Genomic DNA, 20,360 nt, shown 5'->3' with positions numbered 1-20,360 from the left:
AATGAGGGATCCCTCAAATTCTAATCAATTTGAAGTCATTAAATCATAAGTCACAAATGTTCTCTTCCAGTAATAGAGAGAGAGATAAAAGAGACAGTTTCTACACATAAATTTCCTTGATGTATTGGGAACTGTGCATGTACGCATTCTCTCTCTCTCTCTCTCTCTCTCTCTCTCTCTCACACACACACACACACCACACCCACACACACACACCACACACACACACTAGGATGCTCATCTGTATCACAATGTGCATTTCAACAACAACAAACATTTGTTGTGGTCTTCATTCGCACTACATGGATGGAGGTGTGCCTTTCTATTGCTCTCTGGATGAAACAGGCCACCTTAAACATAATCAGGCTTTGTGTGCAATAATGCACACACTTGTATCTATAAGTTTAAAGGAGCTTGAAATTGACATTTGAAGTCCAAACTTTTATATGTGGGGTGACAAATATAGTTATTCTGCTAACAACTATTGAAAGTGATCCTAATGATGTTTATAAAAATGTCTGTTTTATATGTTCTGTTTCCATCACACTTTTCAGGGATATCAGTTCCAAAATCACCCTAAAATTAACTGAAACAAAATACATTGTTTTGGACAAAATTTTCATACATGGACACCTAATAAATGGATCAATGACCTCAGTGGTGTAGGACAGGGCACCAAATTTGCTATTGGTATTTTCATATCTTCCTTTAGGAAAAAAGTGATTATCAATTTTTATTATTTTTGTGAGCCCTGTAACATGATCAGTGTATGATACAGTTTACAATAGACTTGAGTTCCCTCCTGATTTTTATAAAGGGCTGACTTTATTAAAAGGTTTTACTGTTAATTGTATTGTCCTAAATAATCTATGTACGTATCTCAATTTAGGCATATTGTGTAAAGTGATGTTCTGAACAATTAGGTCATGATCCAGTTACACCACGGGCACTGGGCCTGCACTGTGAATGGATCATGCCCAGATTAATTTGTTGCCATTTGGTAAAAAGAGAATTGATTCTCTTTTTATGCAGGCGAGTTCATACTGTTCTGTTATGGGTTGTAAAAATTCTTACTGGTTTTTACAAGAGCTTCATGGCGTAATTCGAAAAACAGAGTAAAAAAGAAGAGACATATCGTTCCTGGGGCACAGTCTAAAATACTATGGATTTTGAATTTGCTTGGATTGCACTCCTTGTTCTTAAGAAATAATTTGTGTTAATATGTGGAAGGGGCTTGCTTTTCATAATTAAGCAGATAATGAAGGAGATAACTTTTCAAAATAAATATATATAAAAAGGAATATAGAGAAGATTTTGTAGATCGAGCATCAAGATAATTTTTTATCTAAAATTGGCAGGTTTTCCATCATAAAAATACTTATATCAGAAAGCAAACTCACGACAGAATGTGAAATATCAAAAACAACAGGATGCTTTGGAAATAAATATTACTTTTGACAAAATGCAGAAGGAACTAGCAGAACAGTTAAAGCAACTGAGTGATAAAATAGCTAAGCATAAGAACATAAGAATCAATTATTAAACAAATTAACTGCAAGCTAAAGAACTGGAGAATAAATCCTGAAGAGACAGAAATGTAATATTGACCTTGTTCACATGTAGTGTTAAGCTATGGTTTGTTTTAACCATGGTTTGTTGAACAAACCAGGAGGAGACCCACAGATGCCAAACAACTGCACTTTGTTTTCCCCAAGCATGCCTTGTCCCCCCCCCCCCACCCGTCTTCTCTGCCCACTGGTTTATCTTGAACACCTTCATGGTGTGCTAGTGCTCTCTTTCCATTGGCCAGCTGCACAAGCAGGGCAGGGAGATCTCCTTGGAGGTTTTCAGCCACATTTGGCAATAACTGTGCACAATTCTCTTCCCCCTTCACAGGAATAGCCAATGTTTCCTCAATACGATACAATCCTTTACCCTTTTCTTTCATCCTCATGGAGTGAAAGCATTTTTCTCTCTGCAGGACTCAAGGCAGCAAATCCACCTTTCCTTTGCTCCTTTTTAGCTAAAGTGGATTGCTGGCCAAATGTGTGACTTTGTAGAGCAAAAAAGAACAGGAGGATAGGTTTCCAATAAACAGTCATAGAATCGTAGAGGTGGAAGGGACCCAATGGTTATCTAGGTCAACCCCCTGCAAGGCAGGAATCTCAGCTAAAGCATCCCTACCACTAGTAGCCAAAGAGCAGGAAGCAACAGAACAGTGTATTTCCCCCTCACAAACCTCCCTGCCCCATCCCACATGGCAAGTTGTTCCATGCCGTTCGCTAATAAGCCACCTCACCGATAGCAACTGAAGTAATTTCAATGCACAGTTAGTGGCTCATCCTCAGAATTCGCACTTCTCCTATGCTGCAAAGTCCAAGATCTGGGGATGAGGATGAGTTGGCGCTCTTGGACTAGGCTGTTTGGAGGGACGTCCGTGCAGCAGGAGAATTCAGCCTCAGAAGCGGAGGCGGAACCAGCCCTAAGCTCACACCATAAGGAGAAGTGCCAGACTTCAGGGAAAGAGGAGTCAAGGTCTTCTCGTGAGTAGGGTCCTTCTTGAATTCCACAGCGGGTGGAATTCAACTGGATTCTGGGTGTGGTTCTAGCAACTCTAGCTCAGTGCTAGGCTGGAGGCCTGTCTGCCATCACTGTTTCCTGAGCCTGGCCTGGAATCAGACCACCCCATGATTTGTCACTTGCTTGAGCCCATGCTTGATCCTCTCCTCGCCTGGCATCAGAGGCACCAAGTTGTGCTAAAGATGGGAGGGGGCAAGACGCACGCGTGGCATTGGGAGCATCCAAGGGACGGAGCCAAATGCAGCAGCAGCAACAGCAGCAGCACGGGTTCAATGGCTCCTCCTCTCTTGCACTTGGCCTCCTCCTCCTCCTGCCACCATCACCAGCCCAGGGCTGCTTTGCCCATCTTTCCCTTACACGACAGGAGGATAAAAGGTTGTCGGCTCCATGCTCCACCTCCTCCACCCCATGAGAAGAGACCCCACAGTTGCTGTGCCTCTGCTTTGTTTGTTCTGAACACCGGAAGGGGAGCCTAGCCCCTCTATGTTGGTGCCTATGTCTGGCATTGGCCCTCAGACTGGCTTTGGATGGTTGTGGTGCTATCAAGACCTGGGACCCAGCTGGGGGGGGGGGCAAATACTTGTAGAGAGGACTTTCTTCATGGGCTTTGAAATTTTGAGGTCACTGCATCAGCCAAGTGGCTTTCAATGTCATTTGGAAAATGTGGAGATCTATGGACAAGGCTCCAAGTTAAGGAAAGGAAAACATCTGAAGACATACATGATATTTATTAAGGATTTGTGGACTGACACTTTTAATACAAGCTGCTCATACAAAAAACTTAGTACCAATGAGTGGTGGAAGGGCAAAAATGCTTGGACACATCTCTCTGATTTCTTTTGGCTTTATTATTTCTAGAAACAGAAATGTAAACTGGGGAGAGGTTCTTCCAGCATTCTTGTCGCTCTGGGCATGCCTTACCATCCTGATCTCTACAGTTTCTCCTCTTGCACCTGGAACTCTGCGTGAGAAAAGACATTGCTAGTCCTATTTATAAGGTTTTCTGTTTATTATGCTAAGATACCCCACAGTTGCTGTGCCTCTAAAATTTGAAGAAGAAAGAGCAGAAAGGAAAAGCTAACGTTTTCCAAATGACAGCAATTCACTTCATGTTGCTTGTAACTGATTTGGAGCCTTCTGAAAGAAACAATTTTTATAGTCTGATGTCCAAAAAACGTGACTTTTGAATCACAGCTCTGACTTCACCCATTGGCTAAAAACATTAAATGGTGGGAGCAACCAGGCTGGGTCATCTCACAGAAATGTTTAGGTTGCTGGCATATTTTGCTTTATAACATTCATTTATAGAGGACTGGAGACTTATAAATAAATAAATAAATAAAATGAAATGAAAGCACTGAATATGTTCAGGTTGCTGACATGGGCCCTAGTGCAATTGCTCCAATTACACCATTATAATATGACAATGGGGAGGTAACAGCAAGCAGACATAACTCCTCCCTCAGCTTTTGTGCAGCCCTGTTAAAACCAGAAGTAAAAAGGGATGCTCTATATGTAGTATGTGCCTGATGAACACGTGAGGCTTGCAAAACCCATTAATTTGAGTAAATCCTGTATATTGCATTCCCTTAAATAAATATTTGATAAATGAATACAACTCTTGCATGGCAAGTGCCAAATGTGATGAATGAGTGACCCTGGTTAAGAGGCATAATTACATTTAATAGACACACCTGCCAAGTGAAGATATGCAAAATAAGTGCCTGATATTTTTCATTAAAAGTGAGGTCTTAAATGTAAGTGGACTGATCTTACACTCCCCCTGCTTTGCTATTTGTAGCGCAGAATACAAACCATAGCACAATGCCGTCAGGGTCTTCTACCAGAGTTCCCATACATTGTAGGTGTCCTATTGTTCGTTAAAGTGGTCGTCTCAGATCTGTTCTAGGTTAGCCACTGGTCAGTCAGGGTTGCGCTGAATATTTATTTAACAAAATGCACTTGTTTGTAAGAAAACCTCTAAGCAATTGACGGTGAATCCTGCTCTGCTTAGCTGAATGGCCACGTAAGCTCTTCGTAAATGGCTTCCCACCACTTAACATGTCAAATAGTGGCCTGACCATTTCTAAGCTGCAGGGCATGTACTTGAAATTGCCCTCGCATTAAGATTTTACGATAATACGTATGTTTGTTTATTGAAATGCTGAATAGGGTCACCAGGCTACTATTGGAATGCGTTGTGTTTCCCTTTGAAAACTGATGCTGTGATTGTTTCATTCTTGTTCACGCTTAGGGAACTATATGAATAAGTGCCATCAGCGGTGGGGAATCTACAATATATTATTGTTGTTGTTGTTAATATCCCGACCTATACTCAGAGGTCTCAGGGCGGATCTTGGCCACTGGTGGGCCCAATTTGACTTTCATATGAATATTATGAGCTCTGCTCCCCTCTCTGTTTTGCTCCTCCCCGTAAAATCCTGAAATGGCTCCTGAGTGGAGCACACAATTGGGGTGACTATTCAGCCCAGTTGCCGGTGAAGCAGAAGCTGGGAGAACTGTAAGCAGACCTCCCTCTTCCCTTCTTCCTGAGTCTCCTCAGCCTGCTTCCTCGTATCCTTATTCTCATAAAATTAGCTAGCCATTTGAACATATGTATGAGATTTACTTGCATTATTGTTTAATTAATTTTCTATGCAGCCTTTGCACCCAAAGGAGCCCAGGGCAGCAAACAATTATGCAGCACAACAATACAAATGAAGAAATGAATGAATAAAACATTTACAAATATTAAGAGCAGCTAAAAAAATTATTTAGCTTCCCATTCTAATATGGTAGGAATAGGTGCCAGTCATATGGGCGGGGTACAACAGCAACAATAATTACTATTACTATTATTACAGAATTTTGTATCGCATCATTTTGCAGCTCTGATAATATATGAGATCATTTCGCAATGACACATTGATAATTTTTTTGTATAAGCTAACATGAACAGCAGGTAGTCCAATTCTAATTTTATCAGATTGATAATTCATATTACATCTCCTATCAGTTTCTAATAATGATAATAATAATAATAAAATTTATTTATACCCCTAGTATAACATAGCAAATTTGCATGTTCTCTGCATATCAAAATAGCTTCAACATTAATCTGACATTTCCAATACTTGCTATCTAATGCACTATATAACTTATGAAAATGTTCAGGAGTAATGTAACTGGACATTACGGTAAAACAAGTCTCCCAAATTTAAGCACCTAATTAAAGGTTAGTACCAGAATCTTAGCTATGTTCTCATGGCAAATGTTATCAATGACACTCTATCTTTCCCCCAATTTAGAATATAGTTTTAAAATTGTTCTTTATAATAAAGAATTTGCAATATTTTATACAATTTAGCCTGACACATGCATCTTTTCCAAAGCAATTCACTTTTGGTATACTCGTTTTCCTGAAGTATTAATGAAACTAAATATTTCTAGTCAAAAGTGATGAGTATCCACTGGAAGTTCAAAATATGACCGGAAGTAATTGTGATGAAACAGATCTTTGTGTACATGTTATTACAGCAGCGTCAAAGTTGTAAATTTATGCTAAAAGGTATTTAGGGAGGCTAATGCTCTGCATATAAGTATCCCGCAACTTTGCTCTAGTTTGCTTCCAAATTTGAATGTTTCTAGTCCTTCAAAGAAAAAGGGTTGTTCAAAGGCTTTCTCCACATCTAGGAACATAAATATTGACGCTCAGCTTCTTAGAGTCACAGAGCCTGTGGATTTTTAGAGTTGGGAGGGACCCTGAGGATCATCTAGTCCAAGCCTCTGCAATGCACATTTCTAAGGGACTTCGCTGCCCATCTCTTGACTTTTCCCCCCTAAAGTGAAAAATTCGCTGCACAGAATTTTACTTATTGCACTTCTACTTCAAATTCCCTTCAAGGAGCTCCAGATGGTATTTCCCACCCTCCCCATTTTATCCTCACAACAATCCTGCGAGATCGGTTCCCAGCTCACTCAGTGAGCTTCATGGCTGATTGGGGTTTTGAACCCTGGTCTCTCTGGTCCTAGTCCAACACTTCAACCATTACACCATACAGTGGTACCTCGGGTTACATACGCTTCAGGTTACAGACGCTTCAGGTTACAGACTCCACTAACCCAGAAATAGTACTTCGGGTTAAGAACTTTGCTTCAGGATGAGAACAGAAATCGGGCTCCGGCAGCGCGGCAGCAACAGGAGGCCCCATTAGCTAAAATGGTGCTTCAGGTTAAGAACAGTTTCAGGTTAAGTACGGACCTCTGGAACGAATTAAGTACTTAACTCAAGGTACCACTGTACAGGCCTTTCAGGTACCTGGGTCCTTTTCATGTATCATTTAATTGCATACTGTACAGCTCTATAATGTCTACTCAGAATGAAGCTCCATTGAATTCAATGGGCTTTCCTCCCTATTAAGTGAAGACACTTACCTGTGGCTATAGGGAGTGTGAGAGTATTCAGTACACCTGCTCCCCTTTCAATGGCAGCTCTGCAGCTTTTTCATCACTGAGTCCTGGCAGAATCCTGAGGGAGACGGACACACCTGTGGAAACTGCAGAATATTTAGTAAACACTGTAACAGTATAACAGGCCACCCCTTCAGGGTTGCTCCTTTGGGGTTGCAGTGAGGATGAGGGTGCCACTACCTTTCTGTTTGTTTCCATTTGTGTTTATGGGAGTGTTTTGGTGGCATGGGATGGATGGGCACTCCTTGCTGAGAGGGAGGAGTTCTGCAGGGAGGGGTTGTGTGACCTCCAACCTATTCTCTGGTGAGAGCTTAAGTTAGGGGCAAACAACCTAGGTGGGAGGTTATGTGATGGGTGGGTGTTCTCTCTGCCTGTGGGAGCCTGCCACTGGGGTGTGGGTGGCTGTTTGTGCCGCTGTCCAAGGTGCTGTCCAAGGCTTGGAATGGGTGAGAGGCAATAAACGGAAACAGAATCCCAGCCAGATGGAATCCTTGTGGGTGAGTGGTCCCAGGGGCCAGGAAATTAACCACTTGTCTGTTCTGGATGGGGATGCCCTCCCTCTGCAAGAGCAGGTGTGTAGCGTGAGGGTACTCCTGGACCTCATGTTGTCCTATTCCATGTCTGTGAGTGCCTTTTACCAGCTTTGCTAGCTCCCACCATTCCTGGGCAGGGATAGCTTGACAACAGCCGTCCTCACATTGGCAACATCAAGGCTTAATTACTGTAATGTGTTTTATATGGGGCTGCCTTTGTATTGTTCCGGAAGCTACAGTTAGTGTAAAAATCTGCTGCACAGTTGCTCTCTGGAGCAACATATATTTACACGTGTGTGTGTGTGTACACACACACACACACACACACACACACACACATGACATTTATGTTGAATGCATTGCACTGGCTACCAATTCAAGGTTTTACTTCTGGTGTATAAAGTTCTACCAGCTTGTCTGAGAAGCTCTCTCTCCTATGACACCCACCCTGTCAACTTAGATCTGTAGATGGAGAACTTGATGGTGTCACATGACCCTGTCGCAAAACATTGCTGGGGACTCCAGCACATGCTTTTAGTGTTGTGGTCCCAGGTCTCTGGAATTCTTAGAGACGAAGCTGGTGTCAAACCTCATTATGTTTTAGATGTTTGTTAAAAACTATTCCCCAAACTATTCCAAAATCAGTCTGTTTTATTGCTAGTTTTCGTTTTAATGCTGTTTTATGAAATGTATTATGTTTTACATTCTATTTCTGTACACTGCCTAGGTGCTGTCTGAGTGTAGTGTGGTTTTTAAATTCCTGAAATAAAGAAATAAGTGTTGTAAATGTAACTAGTGTTAAAATTAATTAAAACTTTAGTTGACTAATTAACCAATAAAATGATTAATCACAGAGGTCAAAAATTAATTGGCCTATACCGAGAGGTAAGGGTACACTTTTTTGTTTTTTGGATTTTTTTGTTTTTTGTTTTGGTGTGTTACTGTAATATGGAAAGAAAAAATGATAATAAAGATGGTCTTTCCTTCCCAAAATGCTTGGTAACTTTAGTTTATTGTCAGTGTTTCCTGGCTTACATCGGTATTTTAACAAATATTGAGTTCTTGGTAAAATGTACATTTATTGAAATCTAATTAAACTATTTAAAAGGCAAATGCTTAATCAACTTAAAAATATTTAGTTGACTAGCAGTGCTTGTGGAACTCATTGAAGTAACCCAAAGAGCCTACCTTCCTCAAAAGGCAATCTTGCAATAAAACAATCGCATTTATAAATCGTAGTATCCCCAATCAAACTGGATAATGTGTGCTAATTTGCCCCAATTGCGCTGGACTACTTTTCTAAAACAGAAGAAACACAAAGACACGTTAGCAGAAAACCTGAGTTGTCAGGATCCGGCCTCCAAGGAGGGTCAGGACTTCTGAATGGAAGGCGCAGCTTCCTTTGCTATGTCTTAACTTCTCTTTTCTGCCCCCCCCCAAATGCTTTTCTCTGTCTCTTTCCTGATTTGGCTGCTTAGGGACAGCCAGGTAATGGAGAAGAAATTGAAAGGGAAAATACAGGGAAAATGTAAATGAAAAGAAGTTATTATAACTGTTATAATGAAGTGCCTTTCATTTAAATATAAGAATGTAACGCTGAAATGAACTTGTGATCCTGAAATGCATTTTTAATGAGTTTCCTTTTTATTTTGCTGCTTCAGTGGCATATTTTAAAGACCCTTTGAAAAAAGCCACATTAAAAAACCCCACCAAATGCCACAACATGCAAAATTGGATATTGGTTTATTCCAAAACTGCTGATCAGGAAGAGTGGCTCTTCAACACAAAATGTTGCAGTCACTTTATTTAAATGAGTTTGAATTTGCATTGTGATGTGCCATTCTGATTTAGAAAAAAAAATTAGATTTTCAGATCAAATTGACCCAGCCAGTGAAGCGTTAAGGAACTGGCAGGTTTAGTCTGAAAGGCTCATGTTATATCAAACCTGCAGCCGGTGGAAGTCATAGAGCACCAGTTGGAAAACAACTTTCTCGCTGAAATCTTCCTCTTGTAACAATGTAAGAGTTTTGTTCTCACATATTTTCCCCTCTCATTCTCCCTGTAGGCGAACGCCCCTTCCATTGTAATCAGTGCGGGGCATCCTTTACTCAGAAAGGAAACCTTCTCCGCCACATAAAGTTACACTCTGGTGAAAAGCCGTTCAAGTGCCACTTGTGTAACTATGCTTGTCGTCGGAGAGATGCTCTTACGGGCCACCTGAGGACCCATTCTGGTAGGTGTCCACGTTAGAAATTCTGGAAACAATGTGCTTGCTGCTTGCCTAGGCCAGAGGTCAAGGGGTGCATCTGCAACTGGTTCAGGATAAAAGATCTTTCACTTCATGTTTTCTCTGCCCTTGCCTTGAAATCAAAGGCCTGCTGGCAGGCAGATATCAGATAGATAGATAGATAGATAGATAGATAGATAGATAGATAGATAGATGATAGATAGATAGATAGATAGATATCTGTGCTTGTCAGTTTGCCTCCCATGTGTGCTTGCACAGCTTGACCCATTAAGCCAAGTGCAGCCCACCACCATGTAAGCTGGACTACTTGAGGGTCCTTCCATTCTTGCCGCCTGCTTGGGACTTTAAGAACTGGGAAACTGCCGAGTCCTTGGCAGGCCATAATACACAGCTGTGGGCTGTGTTCTGTTTGGTGGATCACAAATTGCACAGGTCTGGCAATTTTAGGGCCAACAGTTCATCGGAATTATGCATAAGAATGAAGCAATTCAAGCACCGGTCAATGCACTCACAATGTAAGTAGCACAGGGCAAACAAAAATAAATAAATGCTGAGTTTCAAAGGCAGGTTTAGAAGAAGAAAAACTACCCTTCCTCATGTGTTGCATGAAGAACTTGAACTTGACTGAATGTAAGCACTAAAGTGAATTCTTCTACTGTTCCTGCTATGAATATGAAGTTGTCCAAATACACCTTCCCAAAGAATGTGTTAGGCTCAAGACAAAAGTGAAGGAAAAGTGTAATCTGTGTTTGGAAATAGCAACGGTGTCTTACAACTTTACTACCCTACTTCACCGACAGTGGGTTTGACTGCTGGCATTTACAATATTTCTGCCACAAAACTACACAAACCTCCCATCTTCAGTATATGAAAAGCAAAATGACTGCTTCCAAACAATTTAAAGAATCAGCTGGGTGCAGCAGGACATCAAAAATGCATTTATCAGTAGATTTGTACTGAACACATACTTTGAATCAGGATTTGAACAAGTTCTAATTTGTCAGATTTAGGTCCCTTCTTATTAGTGTTCCAACCTTACAGGAAACTTCTACAAGAGAAGGTGGTAATTAAAGCTTTCAATCCTATCCCACTTATCTGGGACTAAGCCCCATTGAATTCAATAGTACTTACTTCTGGGTAGAAATAGTTTCCTTGTGACATTATGTACCTAGAGTACAAAATTAGTTTCTTTTTTCTTGTTTCTGAGTGGGTCACTGATTCTAGATGTTTGGATCTGCTTGATGCAGTTATTTGACTCTGTTATTATCAGGATTATTTAATTTAGCTTCTATAGTAAATTCCGTTTTCCCCCTGCAGTTGGCAAGCCCCACAAATGTGGATACTGTGGTCGCAGCTACAAACAGCGCAGCTCTTTGGAAGAACATAAAGAGCGTTGCCACAACTATTTGCAAACCATGAACCTCTCAGGCGGTCTCTACCCGGGTAAGAGTACTTAGCAGAAAGGCAAAACTAAGGCCTTGACTGTAATCTGTGCCACTGCCGGAGCATTGCAAGCAGCATAGCCCCCCTTCATGAGCCACTCAAGCAGTCTCTCCCGGGGCACAGGTACATTAAGGGTCACCAAGGGCAGCAGCGGCACAGAGACATGCGGCCGGGGGCTTTTCAGTGTTGCAGAGAATGCTGGGATACAATCTTTATTGTGTGGTGGGGAAGTACTCTTCAGTTCCCATGGGACCAGGTGGAGAAGCCCCTTTGTCCTCCTCTCTGACTAGCCACTCAGGCAAGGGATTCCTGCTCGGCTTTTGCACTCCTCTGCCTTTTACCAACCCCCCCCCCCCTGGATGCCCCTAGACCATCTTTGCCTTCCTTTCTCTTGCTGTGCCTTTTTGTTTGCATATCCCAGTGGGAACACAGGCATTCCCCTTCCATGAGCCCACCAGCAGGGATGTCAGCAGGAATTCCTGAGCCGCAGACACTGTACGAGGTGGATTGGGGCCCCAGCAGTTGGTTGGCAAGAGCCAGGGCCTGCTTCACTTCTCTGGGGGCCCTTGGTCACAGGATGTCCACATCACAGGTCTCACATGTAGAGAAATACAGCTTTCATATACATGATCCATATGAACAGACAGAGCACTATACTTCAGCATGGAAACCCCCATAAAAAGTTTAGTTGATACGAGGAACCATCTTGGGTATGTAGTGCAGAATAAACACACCACACTTGTGAAGATGCAGTGCTATTAACAAGGAGTTTGGGATGAAAGGTTGCCAAGGGGTCTTTCTGAGGATGGAGTGGCATTGTAAGGCAGTGCAACCGACCTGCTTGTAAGGAAAAAACGAGCAGGGGGAGAACCTGGACCTCTTTGCAGGAAATCATAGAATCACAGGATTGAAGAGATCCTGAGGGTCAACTACTAGTCTCCCTGCAATGCAGGAATTGCAACTAAAGCATCCATCAGATGACCATCCAACATCTGTGTGACAGCCCTTGAGATATCTCCTCTCAGTCTCCTCTTTCCCAGGCTGAACACTCCCAACTCCCTCAACCTTTCCTCATCCGGCTTGGTTTCCAGACCCTGGGTCGTCTTTGTCGCCCTCCTCTGCACACCTTCCAGCTTGTCTGCTGTGCAGAACTCAGGGGAAACCAGCCCCACAATCTGCCTGCTTGCTAGGGGTATATTTCCTGTCTCTGCTAAATTATGGATTTCAGGGATAGGCATATAGATGTGTTAGATGCTCAAGATTCATTGTGAGTTTTCCACAGAGTTTTGAGGAGGAATACTTTAGGTTTCAGCCTTACATAATGACATTGTTGTGTTCCTACTCTTCCCCCCTCTCCCTGCTCTATTTACAGTCCTGCTACTGTTACTGGATGCCATTGGATGTTTTGGGAAACAAAACAAAAATATCATCGCCTGCTAAAAAAACAACAACCCTGTTTAGCCAAGCCTCACCTTTCTCAGCATCTGGGCAGGCTTGCCTAAACAGGGTTGCTCTTAGCAGGCGTCAAAAAGAGTACAGTGAAAGACCTGCTTGATCTCAATAGGCAGAGAGTTCCCAAGTGTAGGTGCTGCCACTCTGAGTGATCAAGTTCTTACCAAGGCAGAATGGGCATTACGTGGCACCTTTAGCTGATCAAACTGCGCAAGAGGGCACACGCAGAGTAAGGCCATCTCACAGGTAAAACGCTCCCAAGTTGTTAAGGGCTTTATATACTTAATACACTAATAGTATACAATGGCTTTATATACTAATAGTAACATCTTGACCTTCCCCTGTAGCAAATGGGCAACCAGAGCCGCTCTCTGAGCACAGGTGTTCTATGCTGACAAGGCCTCAGCCCCGTCAGCAATGGTGCTGCAGCCTTGTGAAGGATGTCCCTGCAAGGAGTGGAGATCCACAGCAGGACATGCGCTGCAAGGAGGGGGAGGAGTACAATTCTCGCCTTCACTCTCCATTCCCATGCTTCTTGCAAAGCTTGTAAAAATCATTTTCTTTCAAAAAAAAAAAAGTACTCTGTTTAGACTTATTTATTAATATAAAATAAGCAGCATTGGCAATAATTATTTTAGAAAGGTTCACATTCTAAACATTCAAGTTAACGCAAAACATTTGTGCATTATGAAACCTCAGCCAGTGATCTCTGTGCTCCTCCATGGGGAAAGGGTCTGCATTGTTCCTCCTTCTGTATGAGAAATGAAAAACATGATATTAATATATGATGAATAGATTGTGAGAGATGAGATTAAAGAAAGCTTGTGTGCTCTGTAATATATGAGACTGTGACTCAGAAGCTCAGAGAACCCTTAGTCCCTTTAAAATGTATTTGCTTAAGTATTTATAAAGCTAACAGTACTACAAGCACTACAACCTTAAATGCTCCCATACACATAGGAAGTCTTGTAATGGAGAGACAGGGAGACATGATAAGAAACAGAGCAATTAATGTTAATGGCTACCATTAATGGCCTCAACAAAACAGAATTCAGTGAAATACACATTTGAGAAGAATACCTCCAAAACAAAATAATTGTCAGAAACTAGAGTCAGGTGTAGGTCAGCAATAAAAAAACACTGGGGTCCGTGAAGTTAATTATTCAAAGAAACTAAAAGAGAGCATGCCTAGTGGTCACAGCAACCCTTCCCAGTAGGTCTTGCTTTAATGATGGCCCTTCCTACTGCTCACTAACACTCCTCCCTCACAGCAGGAGGGGGAGACACCCTGGATTCTTCAGCAGCCTGCCTCCTCTTGGCCTCTTAACCCCCTTCTGCTTCTGCCTCTGGGTCTGAACTGCTCTCTGCCCCAGACTCTGCCTGCTCACTAAGCCCTGTTTCCTCTTCAGCTTCCGACCCCTCCTCCTCCTCCCAATCTGCTCCCTCTGACCTCTCATTGTCGTCCCACCACCAACCCCCGGAGCCTTCTTCCCCAGGGGGTTGCCTTAGGGGTTCCCTGGATGGGGCTTCCCAACACTCCTCTGCATCCAACCAGCCTGTGACAATAGCATTAGTATCCAAAACATTATTAAATATTTCCTGGGTTCGAAAATACTGTCATTAAGTGTGTGTGTGTGTGTGTGTGTGTGTGTGTGTGTGTGTAAAATTGAAGATCACTAGTGCTCACCACTTGCTCACCACATTGGCAACCAGGCAGCCAGCTGCAGAGCTCACATTTGACTATTGCAAAGTTCTCCACCATCCCTTGTCATATCACAACCCCCAACTGCAGGTGGTGAAAACGACAGCCTTGCTTGACTAATCTCTGGGTTCACAGAGTAGCTTAAAATAAAGTATCTTTCTTACTAATAAACTTTTGCTGCTTTGAAGAGGATGAGCCTTAAATTTCAGGAAGCTTTTATAAGTGTGCCATACAAGCTAAAGTCAAACACGAGGCCTCACTCCAAGTCAGCTTGTAAAACCCACTGAAAGCTAGTTTCAGTTTTAGAAGAAAACATCTCAGGAAGTTAATCTTCACTGGAATCTATCCTGACAAAAATCTCCACTCCCAGGGACTAAACAAACTCAAATCCATCCCCCTTTAACATTCTTACTCTTTAGAATTGGTTGAGCCCAGGAGTTCAGCCCCACTTCGTTACAGAGCCACGGAATTGGAAGGTAGTCCAAAGGAATTACAGCTAAAGCATCCCTGACAGATGGCCACCCAACCTCAGCTTAAAAGCCTCCAGCGAAGGAGAGTCCGCCACATCCTGAGGAATCCGTCCCAACGGCTCTCACAGCCAGAAAGCTCTTCCTGATGTTTAGTCAGAATCTCCTGCCTTGTCATTTGAAGCCATTGACTCAGGTGGTCCCCTCTGGAGCAGCAGAAGACTAGCATGCACCATCTTGCATGTGACAGCCCTTTGGATATTTGAGGGTGGTCATAATATCACCTCCCTCAGTCTTTGCTTCTCCAGGCTAAACATACCCAACTCTTCAGCAACAGGGTGAGCAAGTCAGGGCAGCCCCCCGCCCCCTTTGTGACCTAACAGATCCCAACTTCCAAAGTTAACTAACTAAACAACCAACAAAAACAGACATGCAAGTAGTAATCCAGCAGGGGGGTGGGGGCCGTCCAGCCGATTTCACAGAACGACACACGTGTGATTGCCTGCTCTGCTGGAATCATGGGTTGCTGGGTAGAAGGTGCTCCCAGCCCTCAGGGAATTATTTCGATCCCATTAGTCCACGGTAGCTGGCCAGGAAAAGCTGAGAGACAGAGGAGGCCTTCACAGGTGTGGCAGCTGGATCCTATTCCGAGGGTGAGGGTTGGAAGGGACCCCAAGGCTCGTCCAGTGCAGCCCCATGCAGTGCAGGAGTCTCAGCCGAAGCATCCATGAGAGTTGCTTTCAAAGAGCAGTCATTCTCTCACAGGGGGGATGCTCCAGGGAATGAGGGGCTCCTGGTAGGAGGGGATGCACAGGGATGGGCAACCTGCCCATTTTGGTTTCTCATTTTTCCTATCTTCAGTTCAGCACTCCATAGTTCCACATCAGTTTGCAATTATTATTTCTTGAAATTTCTCACAATAGAATTTTTTTTAATGTAGTTTTCCCTAGTATTTCCCCTAATACATTTTTTAAAAAAATGTTTTCACCAATATATGTATTTTATGCGTAACCTCCCTAGCATTTTTGTACACCTTGGCTTTCCAAAATGTGTGTTGTGACACGTTAGAAAAACAGTGTGCAGGTGTGTCATGCGAACACTCTTATAAGGGGTTAGTTTAACCTCTGGTTTGCTGGTAAAATTGAATTACTGTGTCATGAAATGATGCATGTCTAAAAAGTGTGTCACCAACATGAGAAGTTTGGAAAGCTCTGTCTAAAGCACACAATGAAAACTGAATGACACAGGTGTACAAAAATGCTAGGGAGGTTACATTGTAAAATTATGAGAAGTGCAAATTCTGTAGGATGGCTCTGTTTTGGTTTGTGTATGGATTTGAAAAATGCAGATCAGGCAGGTTTGTCTTTCATGAGAGCTGAACTGAATTTCTGACCCAAACCTGGTAGTTCCATCATGAGGGGTTTGTGGAGATTTGCTGCCTAGTGCAGAGGTTTCAGGTGTCATGTGGAGAGCCTGATAAGACTGTGCTAGGGAGTAGTTATGCTTCCTCTTGACGTCAATGTGATGGGAAGGAAATGTATTCATCCAGTCCTGAAAGCAAAATGTGGTTTGTTAGGTAAGCGTTTGGCATCCAGGACCTTCAGGGGAGCCTTCTCTGAAATATAACTGGTTCCATGCACAGAACACAGCTCTGTGATCTTGAGACGCAGATCAGATGGTAGTGTCAGAAGGAGGGGTTTGGATTTGTTAGGCACTGGGGAATATCTGGGGACAAGCCAGGCCTGTACAAGAATTATGGGCTCCACTTGAAGGGGGGATTGCAGAGAAGGTGGTCAAGGAATTGTCTGCATCTGTCTTCACCGTAGAAGATGCAGGGCAGACCCCTGTGCCTGAATTAACTTCCTTGTGAAGAGGTCCCGAGGAAGAGACAAATAGTGGAGGAAAACAAAGTTCTCTGCCTTGTTGACAAGTTTAAACCTAGCAAATCAGAGACTGAATGACACCCATGCAAGAGTTCTGAAAGGACTCAAATGTCAAATTGCTCATCTAACAAAAGTACCATGTCACTTGATCAGCCTATCTGAGGAGTGGGAAATGGCCAACGTAGCACCAGTTTGAAAAAGAGGATCTGGGAAACTACAGGTCAGCTAGTTTAGCATCTGCTCTGGGAAGACTAGTTGTTTCTCTAGCATTGATAAAGATGCAACTGCCAAACATACAGAAGAGCAGACCTTGCTGAAACAGAACCAGTATGGCTTCTGCAAGGGTAAATTATTGCCTTTTGGGGGTGGGGTTGGGAATGAGAGTCCACAAGAATATAGATCGAGATGATTCAGTTTTCATTGTGTGCTTTAGACAGAGCTTTCCAAACTTCTCATGTTGGTGACACACTTTTTAGACATGCATCATTTCATGACACAGTAATTCAATTTTACCAGCAAACCAGAGGTTAAACTAACCCCTTATAAGAGTGTTCGCATGACACACCTGCACACTGTTTTTCTAACGTGTCACAACACACATTTTGGAAAGCTCTGACTTAAGAGTTAGTGGCAATTGTTAGAAAGGTTAATTCCATGTTAGGAATTACTAGGAAACAGACTGAAAATAAAACTGCCCATATCATAATGCCATTATACAAAGCTGTGGTGAAAAACTGTTACTACTTTTGGAATTTAAAAATGGTTTCGCAGTGCTAAAACAATTCATTCAGACTATGCCATCTGCTTTGAGAAACTAGCCTTGGGTATCCCAAACTGCTTCTTTTTGGGCACCTTCTCCCCCTGTGCCTGCCTGCAGACTGTGTCTCAGCAAAGTTGGAACTTTCCATGGCTGTGTGTTTAGGATAAATTGTTTCTTTTAATTTTTGCAGTCATGAAAGAGGAAACCAGCCAGAGTGAAATGGCTGAAGACCTGTGCAAGATGGGATCAGAGCGATCCCTTATGTTGGACAGACTAGCAAGTAACGTCGCCAAACGTAAGAGTTCTATGCCTCAGAAATTTGTTGGTAAGAGTTAAATGTTTGCTGCCTCCTTTACACGGTTGGATTTTTCAATTTTGTTTTTCTTTATTGCAACAGGAAGAGCAAAGTAATTAATTAAGAGATTCAGTTCCAAGCTACTCCTAGCTCCAGTCAGTAATTTGTGAAAATTTTGGATCAGTCATTTAAGTAGCACTTTCAGTCTCGGAAACATTTGCAGTGTTTTGTTTGTCGCAACATGATAAAGCACATATAAGATTTCAGATATGTATCTGAAAAGACAGAAACAATTCCTCCTACCACATCTTTATTTTTTTTAAGCCCATTTTTGTCTTTTGAAAGTTTCCAGTGGCTTACCTGGGGCTTCCAGTGGTCTCTTGTCCAGGAAGCAATCAGGGCTACACCTGTTTAGTTTCAACAACCGTACAGAATCATGTGCTCTAAGATCATTCACTAGACTGTCGAGTGCCCTTCCCTGTCAGAGATTTTACCCATTTCTGCTTCTCCTTCTCTAGGGCACTTTACTGGTCTAGTGCTTCTCCTACATTATCACATTCTCTGGTGTGTTTGTGTGTATGTGTACACAAAACACACACACACACACAGATACATATTAAGTTCACTAACGCAATTGTGTTTACTTTCAAAACATCTATTGGGAACAGAATTGCCAGGTCCTCTATGGAGAAGGTGCATTATTGCATGTGGTGCTCAAAAGAGGTGGGATAAATCATCTTATCCTGCCTAGTTTTCACTAAAATTATTATATACCTCTTCCCATCAGTGCATTCAGAGTAACTTAACAAAGCACGAAACACAATGCAACAATAAATAAAATTCCATCAATACAAATTGAAGCATTCAAAATAAATCCAGATGCACAGCAGAAATCATAAAACCACACAAAAATCATAGTTGTAGAGCATGATTTCCTAATCCAATAATTTTCACATAAGGTAGAAAACCTTCCTATAGAGGAGAGTGAAGTGGCCAGTTAAACCTCCCTATTTTACTTTTATTTCTTTCCCAAATTTGTAGACTCCCCTTCATCACATCATAATGATCCCACAGCTGTATATCTATAAAGATATAAAGCAAGAATTAAGAAACCAATCAATAAAATACAGCATCATAAGAAAATATAAAGCTTAGTAAGCAGTATCACCAATTTACTCCAAATGTCCATGAGAATAAAAATGTGTTTGCTTGGCAGTGGCAACCCACCTGAGTTCCCAGCACCTGTGCCTCTAGGGGAAGGGAGTTCCACAGGAGCCACAACAGAGGAGGGCTGGCTCTTGCGCCCACCTGACACATGGCGTTCCAGGTGTGGGGCATCACTGCTAAAACAGCTCTAGCCTTTGCTGCTCCCCTGTGGGCTTCTGCAGTTGTGCTTCTCTTGCAGAGCCTCCTGGGTGTCCTCAACAAATGGCTGATTAAATAATGTCCTAATAGACTTTCCTAATGGGGATGCGGGTGGCGCTGTGGGTTAAACCACAGAGCCTAGGACTTGCTGATTGGAAGGTCGGTGGTTCGAATCCCCGTGATGGGGTGAGCTCCCGTTGCTCGGTCCCTGCTCCTGCCAACCGAGCAGTTCGAAAGCACGTCAAAGTGCAAGTAGATAAATAGGTACCGCTCTGGCGGGAAGGTAAACGGCGTTTCCATGCGCTGCTCTGGTTCGCCAGAAGCGGCTTAGTCATGCTGGCCACATGACCCGGAAGCTGTACGCCTGCTCCCTCGGCCAATAAAGCGAGATGAGCGCCGCAACCCCAGAGTTGTCCGCAACTGGACCTAATGGTCAGGGGTCCCGTTACCTTTCAATGGCAGATGCAGAAATGTCCCTGACATATTTTTTCCTTGATTTCCCCCAGAATTGATTGGCAGGGAAGAGGGAGGCTCCATAGTCAAAGTACACGTCTATCCCATGAACGAACTAAGGAGATTTGACGAGAACATTTTTTGTGAAGGTGGTGTCCCGCTTTGGGATGAGGGCAGACTCTCACTTCCTTACCCTCGTGATAAGAAGAGCTGCCAGATTAGAAGAACAGCATTTCCTGTCAGTTATTCAGAGTGTGGTGAAAGAAGATACCATAATGACAGTACAAATTTAGAGAGGCACAGGCTCAACTTCAGAAGGTAGGGCTCATGTCAGCATAGCACCAAGGGAGCCCAAATCTCTCCCCCCCCCCCAGCCTCAGCTTTGCTTTCTTCACAAAGCGGAATCTAACTTGCCCTTTGGATGATTTTATTTCTTTGTTCTCTTTTGCATGATTTTTATGTGTCACCACAGTTTAGTGTAGTCTGTGCTTAATTTTTAGAAAAGGGGATGCATAGATTCAAGTCTGAAATCTCACCCCCTAAATTTAACCCTTTCCTCCCTGCCATTATCCCAGGATAAATGACCTCTCCCTCTTCTCTCCCCCCCCCCCCGTGCCATTTGTGCCATAGAGGTAAATATGCAGACCCATCCAGGCCTGCCTGCTCCTTCTAAGGAAAAGCAGTTTGGGGAGAGGGTGACTTTCAGCAG

General features: G+C 42.9%; 1 protein-coding gene across 8 annotated transcripts in view; it reads left to right on the top strand.

The window, feature by feature from the left end:
- Positions 1-20,360, top strand: part of IKZF1 (IKAROS family zinc finger 1) — an 80,952-nt gene that overhangs the window by 55,340 nt on the left and 5,252 nt on the right. For 4 of the 8 annotated variants that reach the window (XM_082194943.1, XM_082194944.1, XM_082194942.1 and 1 more), the window contains 3 exons: positions 9,649-9,816; positions 11,149-11,274; positions 17,729-17,863. In XM_082194943.1, the coding sequence (XP_082051069.1) occupies positions 9,649-9,816; positions 11,149-11,274; positions 17,729-17,863 (429 nt within the window). The remainder of the gene's footprint in view (positions 1-9,648; positions 9,817-11,148; positions 11,275-17,728; positions 17,864-20,360) is intronic. The other 4 variants (XM_082194945.1, XM_082194947.1, XM_082194949.1 and 1 more) reach the window with 3 other exon arrangements.

The sequence above is a fragment of the Podarcis vaucheri genome (genome assembly GCF_965113315.1).
Source record: "Podarcis vaucheri genome assembly, chromosome: 13".
NCBI lineage: Eukaryota > Metazoa > Chordata > Lepidosauria > Squamata > Lacertidae > Podarcis > Podarcis vaucheri.
This window is presented reverse-complemented; position numbering and strand designations above follow the sequence as displayed.